Source organism: Oncorhynchus mykiss, chromosome 1 (genome assembly GCF_013265735.2).
Source record: "Oncorhynchus mykiss isolate Arlee chromosome 1, USDA_OmykA_1.1, whole genome shotgun sequence".
NCBI lineage: Eukaryota > Metazoa > Chordata > Actinopteri > Salmoniformes > Salmonidae > Oncorhynchus > Oncorhynchus mykiss.
In genome coordinates this window covers 90,616,140-90,639,778 of record NC_048565.1, presented here as the reverse complement: position 1 = coordinate 90,639,778, position 23,639 = coordinate 90,616,140, and the positions used below count along the sequence as shown (strand labels likewise).

The following is a 23,639-nucleotide window of genomic DNA, read 5'->3' as shown; positions in this document are numbered from 1 at the left end:
CAATCACCAAAGTGTTCTCTCTCAATTACTACCATGTTTATGTTACCATCTTGCTTCTCCTATTTGTTTCTTATGGAGACATTTCAATGTGGGCATGTTCATACAGGCCACTTCCCCTGAGTGTAAAGGGTTAAAACGATCATGGATGATTATAATAGCTTAGTGTATGAATTGTGTAGTTACATTTCTCCATCCTCATCCCTCAGCTGGTTACCAAAACAAGTGACCTCTTTGTTGGGGTGTCCGCTTTGATGTGGTTTAAACCCCAGATTGCTCCTTTAGTTAAAGTACAGTATTTTTATGGTATGAAAAGCTGTTTTCTGAGAAATAAGTCCACAGTCACAAAGGAAGTGTATGTAGGCCGACATGTTTTTAATCAATGCTCAACATTTCACCATGAAAATCATATTTTATGAAACACATTAAATTGACTTTGGTCTTGTTTATTCAGCTTGGTTTCCCTGTAAGAAGAAAGACATAACAGAATGGATCAGTATTAATAATGAACATGATAAATATATCAACACTTGGTAATAACAGAATGGATCAGTATGAATAATGAACATGATAAATATATCAACACTTGGTAATAACAGAATGGATCAGTATTAATAATGAACATGATAAATATATCAATACTTGGTAATAACAGAATGGATCCGTATTAATAATGAACATGATAATTATATCAACACTTGGTAATAACAGAATGGATCAGTATTAATAATGAACATGATAAATATATCAACACTTGGTAATAACAGAATGGATCAGTATTAATAATGAACATGATAAATATATCAACACTTGGTAATAACAGAATGGATCAGTATTAATAATGAACATGATAAATATATCAACACTTGGTAATAACAGAATGGATCAGTATTAATAATGAACATGATAAATATATCAACACTTGGTAATAACAGAATGGATCAGTATTAGTAATGAACATGATAAATATATCAACACTTGGTAATAACAGAATTCATCAAGTATTTAAGACTACTCAGCTTGAAATTTTATCTCATATCTTAAATAGATTTGAGTGATTGTTAAACATCAGTATTGACCTCTGTGAAGAATGAATCATAGGTGGTGTTGATGTGGTCATGTTTGAACATGAGTCAGGTGTAGGTTTAGCAGCAGTTTTGTACCTTTCCGGAGTCACGGGTCTTGGCTCTGAGCTTGTTGACCTGAGTCTCAGCGATGTCAGCACGCTCCTCAGCCTCTTCCAGCTCATTCTGAACCTTCCGGAACTTAGACATGTGCTGGTTGGATGCTTCCTCCTGAGTGAGGAAAAGAGAGGAGAGCATAACATCAGTATTGAAAGTTTGGAGCTTCAGGTACCAAATTAATATATATTTTTAAAATTTATTTGAAAGTTTTTTTTTATTGACAGATTTTGGATAGCATTGTACAGTATATATAGGGAGATGGATGATACAGAAGAGATAGTGAGTGGTGGAACAGAGGATCAATCTGCTGCTTCCAGGGCCATGTGATCCAGGAGAGTCAGCACCACCACCAATAATATTCAACCCTCTCTACTTTAAAATGTTACACATAGGAAGAGGAGTCACTGTGCAAACATTTCTTCAGAAAGGACTTGCACTATCAACTGAGTCAATGTTGACAGTTGTGCAGTAACAACACTTCAACTAATCTCACTAAATGTATTGTAATGTCTCCTTGGGACTGTAAGCTCTCAGAGGATTTGACTAAGTCTGTGACTCACCGCTTCCTCAGCCTGCCTCTTGTAGGCCTTCACTTTCATCTGCAGCTTATCTACCAGGTCCTGAAGTCTGGCAACGTTCTTCTTATCCTCCTCAGTCTGTAGGAGAAGTTACAAGAATCAATAGTCCATAGTTTAACACACAAACCAGAGTGCTTTAGTGTGTGAAGAATGCACTTTCTCTTACCTGGTAAGTGAGCTCCTTGACTCTGCGCTCATACTTGCGGACTCCCTTGACCGCGTCTACACCTCTTCTCTGCTCGGCCTCCACCTCAGTCTCGAGCTCACGCACCTTTGTGGACGAAATAAAGGTCGGCATTTATGTGAGGTGGTGAAGTCAGACATAACAAATGTTTGTAAAACAGAGGAATCTTCTACTGGTCAAGAAGTGTTGTCTGCTCCTATGAACTTTTACGATTTTAATTAAACAACTACTTTTCATGATGTAGGTGGGTGATTGAGAGAAAAAGCCATTACACAATACCCCTGTTCATTTTCATATGATCAAATACACTTCCAGCAATCTGTTTTTCAATCCACCCTGCTGTTAACTCACCCTGGACTCCAGTTTCTGGAGCTGCTTCTTGCCTCCCTTCATGGCCAGATTCTCAGCCTCATCCAGACGGTGCTGCAGGTCCTTGACTGTGACCTCCAGGTTCTTCTTCATCCTCTCCAGGTGAGAGCTGGTGTCCTGCTCCTTCTTCAGCTCCTCAGCCATCATGGCCGCCTGGAATGTTAGTTAGTTTCATTTATGCACCAACTGGCACCAATCATAAAGCTCATTTGGGATCTTTGGTGTGGTTAAACCAGCCCAGCGACTGCTGGCCCTTGGGGACAAATCAAGTTGATGTAATTCAAGGACTCACGTCAGTGATGGCCTTCTTGGCCTTCTCCTCTGCATTCCTGGCCTCCTGGACGATGTCGTCCACCTCTCCCTGCACCTGAACCAGGTCAGTCTCCAGCTTCTTCTTGGTGTTCGCAAGGCTGGTGTTCTGAAGGAGGAAACAAGGCGATTTGTTTGACTCCCAAGAGAACTTACAAGTGAGATAGAGAAAGTCACAAGGCTGAAGTCATGAAAATGTAAACGGTTTGCTTGGTTGAGTTTCATTAGAAATGGCTTTTGACCCGTACCTGGGAGTGCAGCAGTCCAACACGCTCGCTGGCGTCCACCAGCTCAGTCTCAGCCACTTTGCGGCCTCTCTCTGTCTGCTCCAGAGCAACTCTCAGCTCCTCGATTTCAGCCACCATCAGACCGTTTCTGCGCTCCACCATGGCTGCCTGCTCCTTCATGTCCTCTGCGGCGCGGACGGCATCATCAAGGTGCAATTGGGCATCCTGGGGTTCACAATTACATAGTATCATTAGACTTGTGGAAGTAGGGGCGATAGGATTGGTAATAAGGGGGAATGGGGGATAACTAGTCAGTTGTACAACTGACTGCCTTCAACTGAAATGTGTCTTCTGCAATTAACCTAAACTCCTCTGATTCAGAGAGGTTAAGGGGTCTGCCTTAATCGACATCCACGTCATCCGCGCCCAGGGAACAGTGGGTTAACTGCCTTGCTCAGGGGAACAGTGGGTTAACTGCCTTGCTCAGGGGAACAGTGGGTTAACTGCCTTGCTCAGGGGCAGAATGACAGATCCAGCAACCTGTTGGTTACTGGCCCAACGCTCAAACCACTAGTCTACCTAGCTAGGTTCATTGGTAAAAATGTCCCCGATATCCCTACAGTATATATTAGTCCACTCTAATATCCCTACAGTATATTAGTCTACTCTAATATCCCTACCTTCCTACAGTATATTAGTCTACTCTAATATCCCTACCTTCCTACAGTATATTAGTCTACTCTAATATCCCTACAGTATATTAGTCTACTCTAATATCCCTACAGTATATTAGTCCACTCTAATATCCCTACAGTATATTAGTCTACTCTAATATCCCTACAGTATATTAGTCCACTCTAATATCCCTACAGTATATTAGTCCACTCTAATATCCCTACAGTATATTAGTCTACTCTAATATCCCTACAGTATATTAGTCCACTCTAATATCCCTACAGTATATTAGTCCACTCTAATATCCCAACCTTCCTACAGTATATTAGTCTACTCTAATATCCCTACAGTATATTAGTCTACTCTAATATCCCAACCTTCCTACAGTATATTAGTCTACTCTAATATCCCTACAGTATATTAGTCCACTCTAATATCCCTACAGTATATTAGTCTACTCTAATATCCCTACAGTATATTAGTCTACTCTAATATCCCTACAGTATATTAGTCTACTCTAATATCCCTACAGTATATTAGTCTACTCTAATATCCCTACCTTCCTACAGTATATTAGTCCACTCTAATATCCCTACAGTATATTAGTCCACTCTAATATCCCTACAGTATATTAGTCCACTCTAATATCCCTACCTTCCTACAGTATATTAGTCTACTCTAATATCCCTACCTTCCTACAGTATATTAGTCTACTCTAATATCCCAACCTTCCTACAGTATATTAGTCCACTCTAATATCCCTACAGTATATTAGTCCACTCTAATATCCCTACCTTCCTACAGTATATTAGTCTACTCTAATATCCCAACCTTCCTACAGTATATTAGTCTACTCTAATATCCCAACCTTCCTACAGTATATTAGTCTACTCTAATATCCCTACAGTATATTAGTCCACTCTAATATCCCAACCTTCCTACAGTATATTAGTCCACTCTAATATCCCTACAGTATATTAGTCCACTCTAATATCCCAACCTTCCTACAGTATATTAGTCTACTCTAATATCCCTACAGTATATTAGTCTACTCTAATATCCCTACCTTCCTACAGTATATTAGTCTACTCTAATATCCCTACCTTCCTACAGTATATTAGTCTACTCTAATATCCCTACCTTCCTACAGTATATTAGTCTACTCTAATATCCCTACCTTCCTACAGTATATTAGTCCACTCTAATATCCCTACAGTATATTAGTCTACTCTAATATCCCTACAGTATATTAGTCCACTCTAATATCCCTACAGTATATTAGTCCACTCTAATATCCCTACAGTATATTAGTCCACTCTAATATCCCTACCTTCCTACAGTATATTAGTCTACTCTAATATCCCTACCTTCCTACAGTATATTAGTCCACTCTAATATCCCTACAGTATATTAGTCTACTCTAATATCCCTACAGTATATTAGTCCACTCTAATATCCCTACCTTCCTACAGTATATTAGTCCACTCTAATATCCCTACAGTATATTAGTCCACTCTAATATCCCTACAGTATATTAGTCCACTCTAATATCCCAACCTTCCTACAGTATATTAGTCTACTCTAATATCCCTACCTTCCTACAGTATATTAGTCCACTCTAATATCCCTACAGTATATTAGTCCACTCTAATATCCCAACCTCCCTACAGTATATTAGTCCACTCTAATATCCCTACCTTCCTACAGTATATTAGTCCACTCTAATATCCCTACCTTCCTACAGTATATTAGTCCACTCTAATATCCCTACAGTATATTAGTCTACTCTAATATCCCTACAGTATATTAGTCCACTCTAATATCCCAACCTTCCTACAGTATATTAGTCTACTCTAATATCCCTACCTTCCTACAGTATATTAGTCCACTCTAATATCCCTACAGTATATTAGTCCACTCTAATATCCCAACCTTCCTACAGTATATTAGTCTACTCTAATATCCCTACCTTCCTACAGTATATTAGTCTACTCTAATATCCCTACCTTCCTACAGTATATTAGTCTACTCTAATATCCCTACCTTCCTACAGTATATTAGTCTACTCTAATATCCCTACAGTATATTAGTCTACTCTAATATCCCAACCTTCCTACAGTATATTAGTCCACTCTAATATCCCTACAGTATATTAGTCTACTCTAATATCCCTACCTTCCTACAGTATATTAGTCTACTCTAATATCCCTACCTTCCTACAGTATATTAGTCTACTCTAATATCCCTACCTTCCTACAGTATATTAGTCTACTCTAATATCCCAACCTTCCTACAGTATATTAGTCCACTCTAATATCCCTACCTTCCTACAGTATATTAGTCTACTCTAATATCCCAACCTTCCTACAGTATATTAGTCTACTCTAATATCCCTACCTTCCTACAGTATATTAGTCCACTCTAATATCCCTACCTTCCTACAGTATATTAGTCTACTCTAATATCCCTACCTTCCTACAGTATATTAGTCTACTCTAATATCCCTACCTTCCTACAGTATATTAGTCTACTCTAATATCCCTACCTTCCTACAGTATATTAGTCTACTCTAATATCCCAACCTTCCTACAGTATATTAGTCTACTCTAATATCCCTACCTTCCTACAGTATATTAGTCTACTCTAATATCCCAACCTTCCTACAGTATATTAGTCTACTCTAATATCCCTACAGTATATTAGTCTACTCTAATATCCCAACCTCCCTACAGTATATTAGTCTACTCTAATATCCCAACCTTCCTACAGTATATTAGTCTACTCTAATATCCCTACCTTCCTACAGTATATTAGTCTACTCTAATATCCCAACCTTCCTACAGTATATTAGTCTACTCTAATATCCCTACAGTATATTAGTCTACTCTAATATCCCAACCTTCCTACAGTATATTAGTCCACTCTAATATCCCTACAGTATATTAGTCTACTCTAATATCCCAACCTTCCTACAGTATATTAGTCTACTCTAATATCCCTACCTTCCTACAGTATATTAGTCTACTCTAATATCCCAACCTTCCTACAGTATATTAGTCTACTCTAATATCCCTACAGTATATTAGTCTACTCTAATATCCCAACCTTCCTACAGTATATTAGTCTACTCTAATATCCCTACAGTATATTAGTCTACTCTAATATCCCAACCTTCCTACAGTATATTAGTCTACTCTAATATCCCTACCTTCCTACAGTATATTAGTCTACTCTAATATCCCAACCTTCCTACAGTATATTAGTCTACTCTAATATCCCAACCTTCCTACAGTATATTAGTCTACTCTAATATCCCAACCTTCCTACAGTATATTAGTCTACTCTAATATCCCTACAGTATATTAGTCTACTCTAATATCCCAACCTTCCTACAGTATATTAGTCTACTCTAATATCCCAACCTTCCTACAGTATATTAGTCTACTCTAATATCCCTACAGTATATTAGTCTACTCTAATATCCCAACCTTCCTACAGTATATTAGTCTACTCTAATATCCCTACAGTATATTAGTCCACTCTAATATCCCTACAGTATATTAGTCTACTCTAATATCCCTACCTTCCTACAGTATATTAGTCTACTCTAATATCCCTACCTTCCTACAGTATATTAGTCTACTCTAATATCCCTACAGTATATTAGTCTACTCTAAAATCCCTACCTTCCTACAGTATATTAGTCTACTCTAATATCCCTACCTTCCTACAGTATATTAGTCCACTCTAATATCCCTACAGTATATTAGTCCACTCTAATATCCCTACAGTATATTAGTCTACTCTAATATCCCTACAGTATATTAGTCTACTCTAATATCCCTACAGTATATTAGTCCACTCTAATATCCCTACAGTATATTAGTCCACTCTAATATCCCTACCTTCCTACAGTATATTAGTCCACTCTAATATCCCTACCTTCCTACAGTATATTAGTCTACTCTAATATCCCTACCTTCCTACAGTATATTAGTCTACTCTAATATCCCAACCTTCCTACAGTATATTAGTCTACTCTAATATCCCTACCTTCCTACAGTATATTAGTCTACTCTAATATCCCAACCTTCCTACAGTATATTAGTCTACTCTAATATCCCTACAGTATATTAGTCTACTCTAATATCCCAACCTTCCTACAGTATATTAGTCTACTCTAATATCCCTACAGTATATTAGTCTACTCTAATATCCCAACCTTCCTACAGTATATTAGTCTACTCTAATATCCCTACAGTATATTAGTCTACTCTAATATCCCAACCTTCCTACAGTATATTAGTCTACTCTAATATCCCTACAGTATATTAGTCTACTCTAATATCCCAACCTTCCTACAGTATATTAGTCCACTCTAATATCCCTACAGTATATTAGTCCACTCTAATATCCCTACCTTCCTACAGTATATTAGTCCACTCTAATATCCCTACCTTCCTACAGTATATTAGTCCACTCTAATATCCCTACAGTATATTAGTCTACTCTAATATCCCTACCTTTCTACAGTATATTAGTCCACTCTAATATCCCAACCTTCCTACAGTATATTAGTCTACTCTAATATCCCAACCTTCCTACAGTATATTAGTCCACTCTAATATCCCAACCTTCCTACAGTATATTAGTCTACTCTAATATCCCTACCTTCCTACAGTATATTAGTCTACTCTAATATCCCAACCTTCCTACAGTATATTAGTCTACTCTAATATCCCTACCTTCCTACAGTATATTAGTCCACTCTAATATCCCTACAGTATATTAGTCTACTCTAATATCCCTACCTTCCTACAGTATATTAGTCTACTCTAATATCCCTACCTTCCTACAGTATATTAGTCTACTCTAATATCCCTACCTTCCTACAGTATATTAGTCTACTCTAATATCCCTACCTTCCTACAGTATATTAGTCTACTCTAATATCCCAACCTTCCTACAGTATATTAGTCTACTCTAATATCCCTACAGTATATTAGTCTACTCTAATATCCCAACCTCCCTACAGTATATTAGTCTACTCTAATATCCCTACCTTCCTACAGTATATTAGTCTACTCTAATATCCCAACCTTCCTACAGTATATTAGTCTACTCTAATATCCCTACCTTCCTACAGTATATTAGTCTACTCTAATATCCCAACCTTCCTACAGTATATTAGTCTACTCTAATATCCCTACAGTATATTAGTCTACTCTAATATCCCAACCTCCCTACAGTATATTAGTCTACTCTAATATCCCAACCTTCCTACAGTATATTAGTCTACTCTAATATCCCTACCTTCCTACAGTATATTAGTCTACTCTAATATCCCAACCTTCCTACAGTATATTAGTCTACTCTAATATCCCTACAGTATATTAGTCTACTCTAATATCCCAACCTCCCTACAGTATATTAGTCTACTCTAATATCCCTACCTTCCTACAGTATATTAGTCTACTCTAATATCCCAACCTTCCTACAGTATATTAGTCTACTCTAATATCCCTACCTTCCTACAGTATATTAGTCTACTCTAATATCCCTACAGTATATTAGTCCACTCTAATATCCCTACCTTCCTACAGTATATTAGTCCACTCTAATATCCCTACAGTATATTAGTCTACTCTAATATCCCAACCTTCCTACAGTATATTAGTCCACTCTAATATCCCTACAGTATATTAGTCTACTCTAATATCCCTACCTTCCTACAGTATATTAGTCTACTCTAATATCCCAACCTTCCTACAGTATATTAGTCTACTCTAATATCCCTACCTTCCTACAGTATATTAGTCTACTCTAATATCCCAACCTTCCTACAGTATATTAGTCTACTCTAATATCCCTACCTTCCTACAGTATATTAGTCTACTCTAATATCCCTACCTTCCTACAGTATATTAGTCTACTCTAATATCCCTACCTTCCTACAGTATATTAGTCTACTCTAATATCCCTACCTTCCTACAGTATATTAGTCTACTCTAAAATCCCTACAGTATATTAGTCTACTCTAAAATCCCTACCTTCCTACAGTATATTAGTCCAGTCTATTACATTTCTCTGATCTATTTTTTTCTACTGATTCACAAACAAATCCCTCCCCATGTTCAGGTTGTTGAGCCTGATGTCCAAGTTCCTTTACCTTGAACTGTCCCTGGACGTTCCTCAGCTGTTTCTGGGCCTCAGCGGCCTGCCTGTTGGCGTGGCTCAGCTGGATCTCCATCTCATTCAGGTCTCCCTCCATCTTCTTCTTCACCCTCAGGGCGTCATTCCTGCTCCTGACCTCAGAGTCCAGGGTGCTCTGCATGGAGTCAACCACCCTCTGGCTGTTCCTCTTGATCTGCTCCATCTCCTCGTCCTTCTCAGCGATCTTCCTGTCCACCTCACCCTTGATCTGGTTCAGCTCCAGCTGCACACGCAGAATCTTGGATTCCTCGTGCTCCAGTGTGCCCTGAACGAAGAGAAGCTGTCAGTCAAATCAATCCTTCACTCAGCTCCGCCCCCCTTGGTTACTGTTGCAACCTCAGACAACATTTTCCTGGGAAGCCCAATTCCCCATTCAGACCACTGGAATAAACCCCTTACAATAATCTCAAACTGTGTTTTTATATACACAATGAAATTAAACACTACCCCTCAAGTATGTTGTGTTGGTCAGCTGCTTCAAAGGGAATCCTGGTCAAATTATTTTTGTAGTGTGGCCACTGAATGGCTCTGAATTCAGTGCCAGCATGCAGTCAAAGCTATAACTACTTTTGGAACTAACTAGTGGTCTCAAATCATATCCTGAAGTTTAACGCAGATGGGAGATGTATTCATAAGATGACTAAGTGAGCTAGCCAATGTACATGATCATATAAGTTATATGGCTAGCTAGCAACGTTTGGTGGTCTATGAGACAGAGCTAGCTAACCAAGTGAGCTAGCAAACAATGCAACAAAAGCATAATATCGGATTCACTCCATCAACAGGCTCTGCATTTCAGGATTCAAGTAGCAAGTCCCCCTGGTGCACTGTTCAATTATTAAACTTGAATTTTATTTTAAGAAAACTCTGTTTCTGTTTTCTTCTTCTACTGGTTTTCATGTGTTTGAAACAAGAGCTTGTTCGATGTGTCCGACTCGACGATAGTTGCTATCCATTGGAGAACAGGGATTGGTTGCCCACAAACGTTAGGGCGGAGCTTAGCGAAGGGTCAGGACGTTTGGATGTGCAAAACACAAGGAATTGCATATATATGACTACAATAAACACCAATAAAAGGGAGGATTGGATTGTAGCTGGCATTGCCAAGTGTAACACTGCTTTTCCAATCAAACAGCTGTAGTTTGTACCTCAGCCTCCTCCAGAGCGGTCTGGATCTCAGACTTCTCTGTCTCCACGGTCTTCTTGGCCTTCTCCAGCTCATGGATGCTCTTGCCAGTCTCTCCGATCTGCTCAGTCAGGTCAGAGATCTCCTCTGCACACACAAACACAGAAGCTGTTGAGACTTGGGAGATTTTCAGTGGATATCACCAATGCACTGAAGTTTATAATGAATCATAATAACAGATAATTAGTCATTGTCTTGCAAATCTAATTGCCACCCCACATCATTGGGTTGTTCAAAGGAATACCAATTACAAGTTCCAAAAATATATATATTTTAAAATATATGTAAAAATTCTGAGATTGTGTAATAGCAATTTGATATAATGTTGATGATTCCAGTCGATTCCATTTTCAAACACTGGTCAAACATCATGCAAGAATAACTGCTGTCAAATGCTCACGTTGCAGGTTCTTGTTCTCTCTCTTCAGAGTCTCCAGATGATCCAGAGCCTCCTCGTAGGAGTTCTTCATCTTGAAGAGTTCAGTGCTCATTGAGCGAGCCTCCTTCTGAGCTCCTTCCAGCTCAGCCTGGCCCTCCTCATACTTCTGCTTCCACTCTGCCAGAACCTGGGGAAATCCATGGGATTTTCATTACAACTCATTGAAAGAGAGTTTTCAATCATAAATATGCTACAATTATAATACAACTGATAAAATAGCAGACAGAAAATATCACCCTAGAGTGCGGTTTATAAATGTTCACCTTGTCAAAGTTCCTCTGCTTCTTGTCAAGGTTGGCGGCCATGGCGTTGGCTCTCTCAACGTCAATCATGAGGTCCTCCACCTCTCCCTGCAGTCTCTGCTTGGTCTTCTCCAGGGAGGCACACTTTGAGTTGGTCGCCTCAATGGTCTCCTCAGCCTCCTGCAGACGCTGGGCCAGCTTCTTCCTGTTGGACAACAGCGGGTGGTGTCATGGTGAGTAACTTGTTGTGAAACAAATACTGCACTACATATTGAAGTACCATTTTCTCAGATCCCCAACCAGCCTCACCATCCACAGCCTTTATTTTAGTCTTTACTATTGAGAGCAACTCACTTGGCCTCCTCCAGCTCCTCTGTGCGTTGGATGGCATCAGTTTCATACTTAGTCCTCCACTGAGCCACCTCACTGTTGGCCTTGGACATGCCGCGCTGCAGCTCTGCCTTGGCCTCCTGCTCCTCCTCAAACTGCTCTCTCAGGAGATCACAGTCATGGCGGGCAGACTGGACACCATGGGCCAGTGCGTTTTTAGCCTGAGAGATAAAGAAAGACAAAGAGAGATTAGAGAGGGAGAGTAAAACAGATGACAGTAGCAGTCTCTGAGGGAGGTGTAGAAACAGTCTATGTGTAGATAAAGCTCTAATCTCTTGTAGGAAGTTTCCATTTTGGGAGCCTTACCTTGACCTCCTCCTCAATCAGTCTCTTCAGCTCCTCCACCTGCTGGGTGAAGGCCTGTTTGCCTCTGGTCAGCTGAGACACCAGGGCTTCCTTCTCCTCCAGCTGGCGACCAAACTCACCTGCAGGGAAAGAGGAACATCTTGTTATGGGGACTCTGTGTCTTGTTGGTGAACTATATTGGTTTGTTGTTCATTGTTGGAGGTACCATTTTCTGTCAGGAGTCTGGCCCTCTGTCCGCTGATGTCGTTGACCTGGCGAGCATTCTCATCATTCTTAGTCTTGAGCTCGCTCAGCTGGTCCTCAAGAGTACGGCACATCTTCTCCAGATTGCCCTGTTAGTGAAACATATGGGACTGTCAACTTCAGTTTATTGAATGGTAATGTAGTTGACCCTCAACACTGCTTGACCAAAACATCACTACTCACCTTAGCCTTGGCGACAGCCTCCATGTTGCTGGAGAGGTCATCAATCTCCATCTTGTACTCGCTCTTCTCCTTCTCCAGCTTCTGCTTGACGCGCTGCAGGTTGTCGATCTGCTCCCCGAGCTCAGCCACACTGTCGGCCTGCTTCTTGCGCAGAGCGGCGGCTGTGGCCTCATGCTGCAGGGTGGACTCTTCAAGATCACGACGCAGCTTCTGGAACTCAGCCTCGCGCTTCTTGTTCATCTCAATCTGAGCAGCAGTGGCGCCTCCGGCCTCCTCCAGTCTCTCGCTGATCTCCTCAAGTTCCCTGGAGAGATCGGCCCTCTGCTTCTCAACCTTGGCCCTGGCAGCACGCTCAGCCTCAATTTCCTCCTCCAGCTCCTCAATACGGGCCTAGAAAAAGGGTCAGGGGCAGGGGGAATGAACACTACAATACAGTTGAAACAATTGAACCTCACTACATAATAATAGCATGTACTGTATATTTAGCATAACTGTGTTTATACATAGCCAGCTACACTAACATATTTACTATATTCATTAGACATTGTCCCATGCAGGAACCAAACTAACAACGGTAAGAAGCAACATCTTTGCATAGATTAGAAGCACCAGCAAGAAGCACCATCTTCCATCTTACTGAGCCATCAGAATCCACCAGGAAGAATGTGTGCTACCAGAAGAAATATGTCAGTTATTTTCCTGTACTGGAGCTTAGATCCTGTACTGTACCTGGAGTTCCTTGATCTTCTTCTGCAGCTGAGCTCCCAGAGACTGCTCATCCTCTATCTTGCTGAGGAGCTGGGTGGTCTCAAACTCCTTCCTAACAAACACAAACACGTTTGTTTTGGTTAGACAGTGTAAAAGGAGCCTACAATACCATTCACTTTGCTTGTAAGAATCACATAAGTCTAATTCATAATTACAACAATGAGCCAAGAAGAACCATTATGTTGATCAAGATGGCAGGGAAAACTGTAGTCATTTATTAGTGTTTACTTCTTGATTTTCTCATCAGACTGCTGCTTGTCATTCTCCAGGTCCATTATGGACTCCTGGGCCAGTTTCAGATCTCCCTCCAGCTTTCTCTTGGCTCTCTCAAGGTCCATACGGAGCTTCTTCTCTTGCTCCAGAGAACCCTCAAGCTACAAGATATAAACAGACATGTGTTGGTCAAATCTAAACAACTGTAGATAAAATCATCCTGCATACTATCAAGGCCAGAATGTCAAACTCCACTCACGTCGTCCACTTGCTGTTCCAGCTTGGTCTTGGCCTTGGTCAGAGTGTTGACTTTGTCCTCCTCTGCCTGCAGGTCGTCCAGTGTCTGCTGGTGGGCCTCTTGGAGGGCTTTCTTCTCCTTGGTCAGCTTGGCAACACTCTCATCCATAGACGCCATCTCCTCTGTCAGGTTTTTAACCTGAAAACGGCCACAACAAAATGTGTTTTTGGTCACTTCACCATAAGTGGTTAAATGGATAATAGAAATGTGTCAACAAGTACTGTACTATAGATTCAACACTAGATGGCCCTGTACTCCATGCCAGTGTGCTGAATGGAAATCATAAACGAGGGGGGAGCAGAACATGTAATGAATGTGGGGAGTCAACCACAACTGAATTTCCACTATTTTGTGTCTTAATTTTTACTGCACTCACAAAAAGACTTGAATTACATTTCTGTTTTGAGTTGATGATTCTTTGGATTATTGTTTGGTTAGACTGTCTACAAGACCTTGTTTTCAGTGGCGTGCTTCTCCTTCTCCACTTTGGCCAAGGTGAGCTCCAGGTCATCAATGTCCTTCTTCAGCTCAGAGCACTCGTCCTCCAGCTTCCTCTTCTTGGCAGTCAACTCAGCATTCATCTCCTCCTCATCCTCCAGCCTCTCAGTCGTCTCTTTGAGTTTGGCCTCCAGCTGGATCTTGCTCTTGATGAGCCCCTCGCACCTTTCCTCAGCATCGTTCAGATTCTCTGAATCCTGGTTTCAGAACAGGAGAAAAAAAAACGGTGTTTTCACTTTGTGTATCAAAATATAGACTTTATTTAGTCAAATAAGTCAGAGCAAATCAATTTAAATGTTTTAAATATAAATAAATACCATGGGCATTTTCTTGAGTTAGTCACATAGCGATTGTGTTAGTGTCTGTGTACTTGTGTGTCTAAATGTGCTCTGATGAGGGTTGTTGCTCACTCACAGATGCGACTTGAAGCGCCAGGTCATTCTTCTCCTGTACCATGGCCACCATCTTCTCCTCCAACTCCTTCTTCTTGGCCAGAGCCTTGGCCAGGTCCGACGTCATCTTCTCATAGTTCTCCTTCATGTTGGCCAGCTCCTTCTCAGTCTCAGCGCTCTGCAGCAGGGGCTTGATCTTGAAGTACAACTTCATCCATGGCCAGGTTTTCACATTCATGAATGAACGGATGTTGTACTGGATGGTGAAGATGGAATCTCTGGTCCACAGAAAGGATAGAGTGACATGGTGAGTGACATGGTGAGTGATATGGTGAGTGACGTGGTGAGTGACGTGGTGAGTGACATGGTGAGTGACATGGTGAGTGACAGGGTGAGTGACGTGGTGAGTGACATGCTTAAAGATCTCCTCCAGTGTTTTTGTTTTTTACTTTTCCTGTGGAAAACGATATCCCAAGTATAAATACAGTAAAGTATAAATACAGTAAAGTATAAATACAGTAAAGTATAAATACAGTAAAGTACGCACACTAAAGGGTAAAAATATATGTTTTGAGTTTTTTTTTTTACATACAACTGCAAACTTCAAGGAGTGGCATTCCCAGTATTCCTTAACTGGAAAAGTAAAAAATAAAGTCACTGGATGACGTCTTTAAAGCTACATTCTGCGATTCCGAGAATAACAAAATGGGTACCCCACCACTTTTTGCATACAGCTGAGGAATGAGGCTAGGGAAATGTAATCCCTCTTAAATGTATAGATGGCGCTCTAGATGAAAGAACTGACAGGTGATGTTAAGATCACAAGGCGTTTCATATTATTCCAGAATGAATGGGTAAATATCACTTATTTAAATAACAATTGAACAGCTTGCTAAATCCCAACCTGCTGCTTTAATAGAATATTATAACATGTACTTTCTCATCCTGAACAACTCACAGCATATTCAGTACACGATCATTATACATTACATGCAGGTGTTTGACAGAATTCTTTGCCAAGATGTCTACTCTTCCTCACCTCCTCTCCATCATCTTGGTGAACTCTCTCCTCATGAGGAATCCACGGCTGAGAGCCTGGACCATGCCGACCAGAGAGGCCAGCTTCTCATCTCTCATCTCCTCCAGGACACCCAGCAGACCGGCTTTGAAGAACACCTGACACAGGTTGACATGGTCAATTATGGAACCAGTCAGGTGGTAACAGATAGAAAGGTTGAATCCAAAGAGAGGAACAAAACCACTAGATTGATTTGAACAACATAAACATTGTAATGCTTACAAACAAACCATGAGATGGGTTGTTAATGAGTTGTAAGTTGTTGTATAGTTGTAGATTAAGAATGTACACTGATATAGATAACTGCAGACATACCATTCTGACATAATGCACAAGATAATGAATTGAGTACAATGTTTCTTCACATTTTTAAGAAATAATTACAAGATGGATAGATCAACTGGAGAGACATTTAATGGTTAGAGTTTAAATTATCATTGAAGTTGTGTTTTAGTTGGCATCTTTTTTACTGGGGGGTTTTTGACTGACCTTGGTGTGTCCAAACTTGTAGTCCTCGTGATTCACATCAATGGACCCAAGCAGCTTCTCAGAAGCCTTCTTGTTGTCCATGAACTGGCCCTCTGGGATGACACTGGCATTCAGTACTTTGTACCTGAATCAGGAGAAATGTCAAGATGTAATAGATTGGTTATATTACGTAAAATAATAAGGCTATTCTGATGTTGGGAAAACCCTTAGAGATCATATTTCTGTGTGTGTGCGCGCTCGTGCGTGCGTGTACCTCTGCTTGAAGTCAGCATAGATGATTCTGCTGGGGAAGCCCTTCCTGCAGATCCTGATCCCCTCCAGAACACCATTACACCTGAGCTGGTGGATAACCAGGAAGTTCTCCATCAGACCTGGAAACACAAACCAAGGCTCTTTAAATACTCATAAACAGGTTAAAGACTGGTTTGTTAATTTTACTGATACTGTACTGACAAGATGTCATATTTAACTCAACATCTATTGTACCTGGAGTCTTTGACTCGTTGGGGATCAGGCAGCGTACAAAGTGAGGATGAGTGCTCCTCAAGTTGGTCATCAGCTTATGTAAGTTCTCCTGTAGGAGGGTTACAAACCATGTTCTCAGAAATAATTTCTGATAATCAGTACACGTTTTGAAGGACTGAATATCCACATTTTAAAAGCTCACCCTGAACTGGGAGGACACAGTCTGCATGGAACCACCCTTCTTCTTGCCTCCTTTCTTGGTTGTATCTGTTATAATGGAGAAAAGTTCAATATAATTATAAATGAGAGGGATCTCATGTTATCTTCACACGTATCTTTATGCAAATGCTGCCGATGAGATTGTGTAAAATAACACCTATTGTAGGAGTAAATTAACCCAGTAAATCTTACCCTCAGGTGGGGCAGCGACATACAGGGTTGCCATCAGTTTGACTGAAGACTTCCCGTACAGCTGAAGAACTGAGTCGTTCAGGGGGTCCTTGTTCTTCTCCAGCCAGCCAGTGATGTTGTAGTCCACTGTGCCGGCATAGTGCACCAGGGAGAAGTGGGCCTCTGCCTTGCCTTTGGCTGGCTTGGGCTTCTCAAACGCCTTGGTTTTGCCAAGATGCTGGGCGTACAGCTTGTCCTTGAAGGTAGTGTCTGAAGACTTGGGGAACATGCACTCCTCTTCAAGGATGGAGAAGATGCCCAATGGCTTTACGAAAAGAGATGTACATCATATTAGTGATATTTACATTTAGGATCACATTTATCCCTTTAGCAAGTACGCTATTATCAGAGTATCTTCATTTAGTGGCACAATAGGAAACATATTGAGTTCTCAACAGTCGTACCGTGTGATAATATCTCCATTTGAACTTTGCTGTTGAGGTCCATTATAATCCTGACAGACAGCTTACCTTCTCAATAAGCTCAATGCAGGCAGCCAAGTCCATGCCGAAGTCAATGAAGGCCCAGACGATTCCCTCCTTCTTGTACTCCTCTTGTTCCAGGACGAACATGGTGTGGTTGAAAAACTGTTGCAGTTTCTCATTGGTGAAGTTGATGCACAGCTGCTCCATGCTGTTGTACTGTTGAAGGAATTTCAGAAGGGATCATTTCATCATCATACAAGGCTGTAATCCCTCTCAATCACAACTAATTGTCTTGTTCTGGTCTCAGACTCACGTCAAAGATCTCAAACCCGGCAATGTCGAGCACACCGATGTAGAACTGCCTTGGATTCTTGGTGTCCAACATCTCGTTGATACGGATGACCATCCACAGGAACATCCTCTCGTAGATGGACTTGGCCAGAGCCGAGACTGAGTTATTAACCTGCAATGATAATACCTCAAATAAATACATGAGATATTGACCATGTCTAGTAACAAGGTGAAAAGAGCTCGGGGAAAACATCACCACTATTCAAAACCAGCAATTCACTCATCACCAACATATTTCTGGTGCTCAGAAAATGGTAGATGCTGTGTTTGGCCGCCTTACCTGAGGCACAGTCTGTCCCTTGGTCACATACTCGTTGCCGACCTTCACTCTGGGGTAGCACAGAGCCTTCAGCATCTCAGCTGAGTTCAGGCCCAGCAGGTAGCCGATTTTATCAGCCACTGGAGAGAGAACCAACAACAACAGACTCAGAAACACAAGATCACGTGTTTCTGATGTCACACTGACAAAAGGGTTAGGTTTTGATTTGAACCCACTTCCATCATTTTAAATCATTTCTGGAGGTTGGAATTTGGTCTCCATAAATGATCTCCTGCCGGACTTTGAGGAGGCTCTGTCTATCTTACACGTTGTATATCTATGAGTGGGACTGGGAATGGGACTAATGCTTTACATATTGTATATCTATGAGTGGGACTCACCCTCTGTGCCGTCTGGCTCGGCCTGCTCCTCACGCTGCTTCTGCTTGAATTTCAAGTTGCCATGGTGCAGTACAGCTCCTGTCAGCTTGTAGATGCTATTTTTCTCATCATTACTGAAGCCCAGGATTGTAATGGCATCCTGGCATTAGACAGGAAGTACAACAGTGATGAACTGAACAGTAGTTTGCTCACACACAGAACACTACAGTTCTGTTTTCTCACCAGAACAAATGGGATGGATACATTTGACTGGCTTCTCAGATCCACGTGATTACACTTGACCAACACTGGTAGATGACATCACAAGATACATTTGACACAGTTCCACAGGGACTTAGTGACACTCTCTTGTTGATGTCTTACATGTACAGTATGGGCCTCAAGGTGAAGTGTGAAGGCATGAAGAGTTCCCTGAGGCACATGCCTAACTAACTGTCATCGGACTTTCATAATACCTTTATGTGTTCATTAATTTAATTCACTTAGTCGATTTTATGAGAATTTGTAAGATTCTTATTTGCATAAAATAGACTGAGACCAGTCTTATCAAAATGAGATAATAGTATTTATACTCGGAGCGCGCTGCCATGAAACCATGAACAACAGGTTATGTACAAAATATGACGTCATAGGTTATAAAATGTCCTTCCTCCTATCGACCAGGACAAAACAGGTTCAAAAGTTTATTCCAACCCCCTAGCTTTGCTCGCTCACTCCAGACACAGACTTATCAAGATTCACTTCTGCAATCTTCACCTTCATCCATCACTATTTAGAAGACAGTTCCAGATGATGGAAAACCCAGGAAAACACTGCTGCCTTATCTGAACATCCCAGAGCTAAGTTGAGTCGGTTCAACCACACGTTAACGATCCTTTCTGCTTACTTAAAAACCACAATCCAGTCCTCCCCAACCTGGTTGGAATGGTGTTTATTATGTTTAATTACCCCCTGTTTCATGCTACACAATCCCTTCCTTATGAATTAACATTATTGATCAGATATAATAAAACAGAGTAGAGTTTAATTAGTTACAGTTCTATTTAAAATGTAGTTATTGTTTAGTCATTATTCATAAAACTCCTAACACTAACTGAAGGCATTTAGAATCAAACAAACCAATACATGAAAATTCCCAGCTGCCACCAGGTTGGAATTGCACAGTGCATTCAGTGTGTACGGTGGTCCTACCCATTCCATATATAGAATATAATGAACCCTTTGTTTGACTCACGTCTGTGGCATCCAGCTCTTCCTTGTCGTTGATGCTGGCCACAGTGATCTGACCCTGACTGCACATGGGGAAGTCGTAGGGGTTGGTGGTGATGAGTGACATTTCTATGGACAACAGAGGATGTCTTGTCAGTTAAATCTCTTAGAATTCTACTGTCCTACCTTTACAGTATCTCTCCTTTACTCAGTAGATGGACTCAAGGATGTAGTATAAAATAAATATTATCAACTGAGACTCGTGGACTAGTGCACCACAGTCCATTACTTGATAGATATTTCCCAAAGACCTGACCCATATCTAGATGCCTTGTTACCATGGATGTACTCATTGTAATAGTATTTATAATGGAGGTAGGAAACATTCCCCCTGAACCTCTACTTTGCCTCACCAATAATGTCAGGTTTGTGATTGGTCATCATCTGGAAGAAGATGTGGTAACCTCTCTCATCGGGAAGCTGGAAGGACACTCTGGACTTCTCTAGCAGGTCTGAGAGAGAGAGAGAGAATATGAGATAAAATGATATGATGATATGCTCTCCGAATAAGAATATGTGTGAATTTAGGAAATCATTGAGAAACAATGAAAATCAACTCACAGGTCTCAATGTCAGCTTTAGCCAGTTTGCTACCTTGGAAGTGAATCCTGATGAATTTACCCTAAAGTAGAGCATGGGGGTGAGAAAGAGGTTAACTAAATACATCTATCATTTTACTTTCATAGACCCCTTTAAATGTTACAGTTTGTTGGACATCTATTGATACAACAGAAGGGAAATACTGAAATACATTTGTCCAATATAGATCACTTTCCCAGTGTGTCCTTCATACTTACGAAGCGAGACGAGTTGTCGTTCCTCACTGTCTTGGCATTACCGTAAGCCTCCAGCAGAGGGTTAGCAGCAATGATCTGATCCTCAAGAGACCCCTGATTGAGACAAACACAAGTTGCTCAGAAACTGGTTAAGTGGTAAAGTTAGTTATTCTCGATTGCTTGATCACAGCCCACCAAACTGAAATGTGTTAAAATGGCACTCAGAAGCTGAACATACCTGCATTTTGGTGGGGTCTACTTCCTTCTTGGCACCAGACACTGCAATGGTGGCAAAGTACTGGATGACACGCTTGGTGTTGACAGTCTTTCCTGCACCGGATTCTCCGCTGGTTAATATGACAGAGAATCAGGGGTTTTAGTCACATGTTTGAATGTCAGATCGTCTTACACTAATAAATAACATTGAAAAATACTCTGTTGACGTATTTTAATTCATAAGTAAATCATTAACAAATATCCCCGCTCATCGACTCATTCCTATGCGTAGCCTAATCCATTCATAATGTCATTTATTTTCATCACACCCAAGTGTCCCAACATATTGCAGTAGAAACCCTTTCTCAAGTGAGATTTTAGTAAACAACTTACGTAATCAGGACGGACTGGTTCTCCTGGTCTGCAACAAAACAACATATTGATTATCATACTCAAGCAACATTATGGGGACATTCATAGCATAGCAATTATGGGGAATTCATAGCATAGCAATTATGGGGAATTCATAGCATCATCATAGGATTTCATTTTGGAACCTTTTCCATTCCAGGCCAGTCAAATCAGATATTACCAGCAAACTGTTCTAACGTAGACTAGAAAACAGTAGATACATCTCTAATACATATTTTAACTTCCATCCATCCATCCATCCATCCATCCATCCATCCATCCATCCTTCCATTAGAGCTCATACCAATCTGCATGAACTGAAAGGCGTTGTCAGAGACGGAGAAGATATGGGGTGGAGCCTCCATCCTCTTCTTCCCTCTGTAGGCGTTAACAACCTCCATGTCGTACACAGGAAGCCACTTGTAGGGGTTCACCGTGGCACAGAACAGCCCAGAGTAGGTCTGGATGAACGAGAATAAATTCAATTAGGGGATGAGAACAATCAGATTGACGTTTACCTGGATTTATGTGAGGATGTGGGTGTACTATGGTATAGTAATGTAGGTCTACTGTATTTGGTCTGTTTTGGTTTCTACCATGACTTTATGTGTAGTACTGTATGTGTGTGTATGTTTAGACAGGTATCTTACATAGATCATCCATGCTGCATAACGCTCTTTGAGGTTATACAACACAGAGGCTTCATTCAGGTAGGTCATCATGGCCATGTCCTCAATCTTGTCGTACTTAGGGGGGTTCATCTCATAGACATCTGCATCTTTGAACACTTTTCCTTCCTGAAACAGTCAGAAATCTAGATTATACACAGATCAAACTGGACAGGACTGAATGCTTTTAAAAACAACTATATTTTTAAAAAACTGCATACCCCATTTTTTTTTTTTTACCTTTATTTAACCAGGCAAGTCAGTTAAGAACAAATTCTTATTTTCAATGACGGCCTAGGAACAGTGGGTTAACTGCCTGTTCAGGGGCATTTAATCCAACTACTTTGTTATCAACCACTGACACATACATGGTGATACTTAACTAGTCAATATAGAAAATTCAATGCCAATTTTAATTAGCAGCGATAAAAAGGATGTGTTTGAAGGTTATATTCTGCCTCCAAAAAAACTAAGAAATGCTTATTAATCAATATTTTTTTACTTATTTGTACAATTGGCATGATAAAAATTTAAAAAGTGTCTGCACAATCTTCAATTATTTTCAAATCAGGCTTACCTCCTTAGTGCCGTTAGGATTCGTGACTGTCACAGTACACTTTCCTTCAGCCCTGGCAGTGACCAAACCCTTAAGGTAAAGCTCCTTGGTGTCTGCGACATAGCATGCGTTCTTTGAATCAAAGGGTGCGGTTTGTGCCTCCATCCTCTCCTTCTCAGGCTTACGGAGGTATATGGCAGCCTTGCCGTAGATTTGCATCTCCGCGTCCGTACTCATGGTGACGGATCACTAGGAAAGAGGCGAAACAAGAAACATGATTGACTCTGTGGTGCTTCCTCCACAGTCAACAGAGTTGTGAGTGGTTTCTCTCACAGAACATTTGTCACTTTTCTTATGATGACTCAAACTATGTCTCACCTTCTTTTTCCCCTTCTACAGATGAATTTGTACTTCTTGGAGAACCCTGGGAAACATTAGGGTGGTGTGAATAAGTCTAAAGCTATATCATTTAGCCCCCGGAGGGCCAGAAAACATCATTCAACTCAATCATGACAACCTTGTCCAATTCAACTACAGGTGCATCAGGTGACTTCCATTTTCCTGGTGACAACTCACTTAACTACACATTCTGTCAAGAATTCAAATAAATACCCCTGAAAACCCAGTTACATTATAAACCAACCCCTCCGTTTATAAACAGCAGGAGAACCACTTTTGACCGTAAATGAAATTTACAGATTTGAATAGAAAACACATTTAAAGTTAAGCACAATAAATAAATACAACTTGATTGCCACTTGATTGCATTTAAAAAATCTAACAAGACACATGTAAGATTCTAAGCACACAAAATGTTGGCAAATGTAAACATGTGGAGAGAGTCTTACCACAGAGGAAGAAGGTGTCTGACTTATGGATGCTGGGGTCTCAGCCTGCTTATATCTGGTTGAAACTGACAACCAGGCAAAAG

The 23,639-nt window shown here is 40.6% G+C and overlaps 1 protein-coding gene across 1 annotated transcript; it reads right to left on the bottom strand.

Moving 5' to 3' along the window:
* Nucleotides 1-350: 350 nt before the first annotated feature.
* On the bottom strand, nt 351-23,132 carry LOC110519808 (myosin heavy chain, fast skeletal muscle-like). Its single transcript, XM_036988560.1, has 40 exons — nt 23,087-23,132; nt 22,730-22,957; nt 22,135-22,281; nt 21,789-21,945; nt 21,467-21,494; nt 21,096-21,204; nt 20,879-20,971; nt 20,643-20,703; nt 20,435-20,533; nt 20,047-20,150; nt 18,813-18,951; nt 18,433-18,551; nt 18,115-18,264; nt 17,847-18,017; nt 17,338-17,641; nt 17,129-17,193; nt 16,948-17,035; nt 16,715-16,832; nt 16,462-16,585; nt 15,934-16,070; nt 14,917-15,172; nt 14,457-14,699; nt 13,966-14,142; nt 13,722-13,867; nt 13,455-13,545; nt 12,726-13,115; nt 12,505-12,631; nt 12,300-12,418; nt 11,958-12,154; nt 11,625-11,808; nt 11,323-11,488; nt 10,885-11,009; nt 9,693-10,001; nt 2,870-3,073; nt 2,605-2,730; nt 2,295-2,465; nt 1,926-2,030; nt 1,742-1,837; nt 1,161-1,292; nt 351-461 (listed from the first exon to the last, which is right to left on the bottom strand). The coding sequence occupies exons 2-40, from the start codon at nt 22,943-22,945 to the stop codon at nt 444-446; spliced, it is 5,811 nt and encodes a 1,936-aa protein (XP_036844455.1). The 5' UTR covers nt 22,946-22,957; nt 23,087-23,132; the 3' UTR covers nt 351-443.
* Between the last annotated feature and the right edge of the window lie 507 nt (nt 23,133-23,639).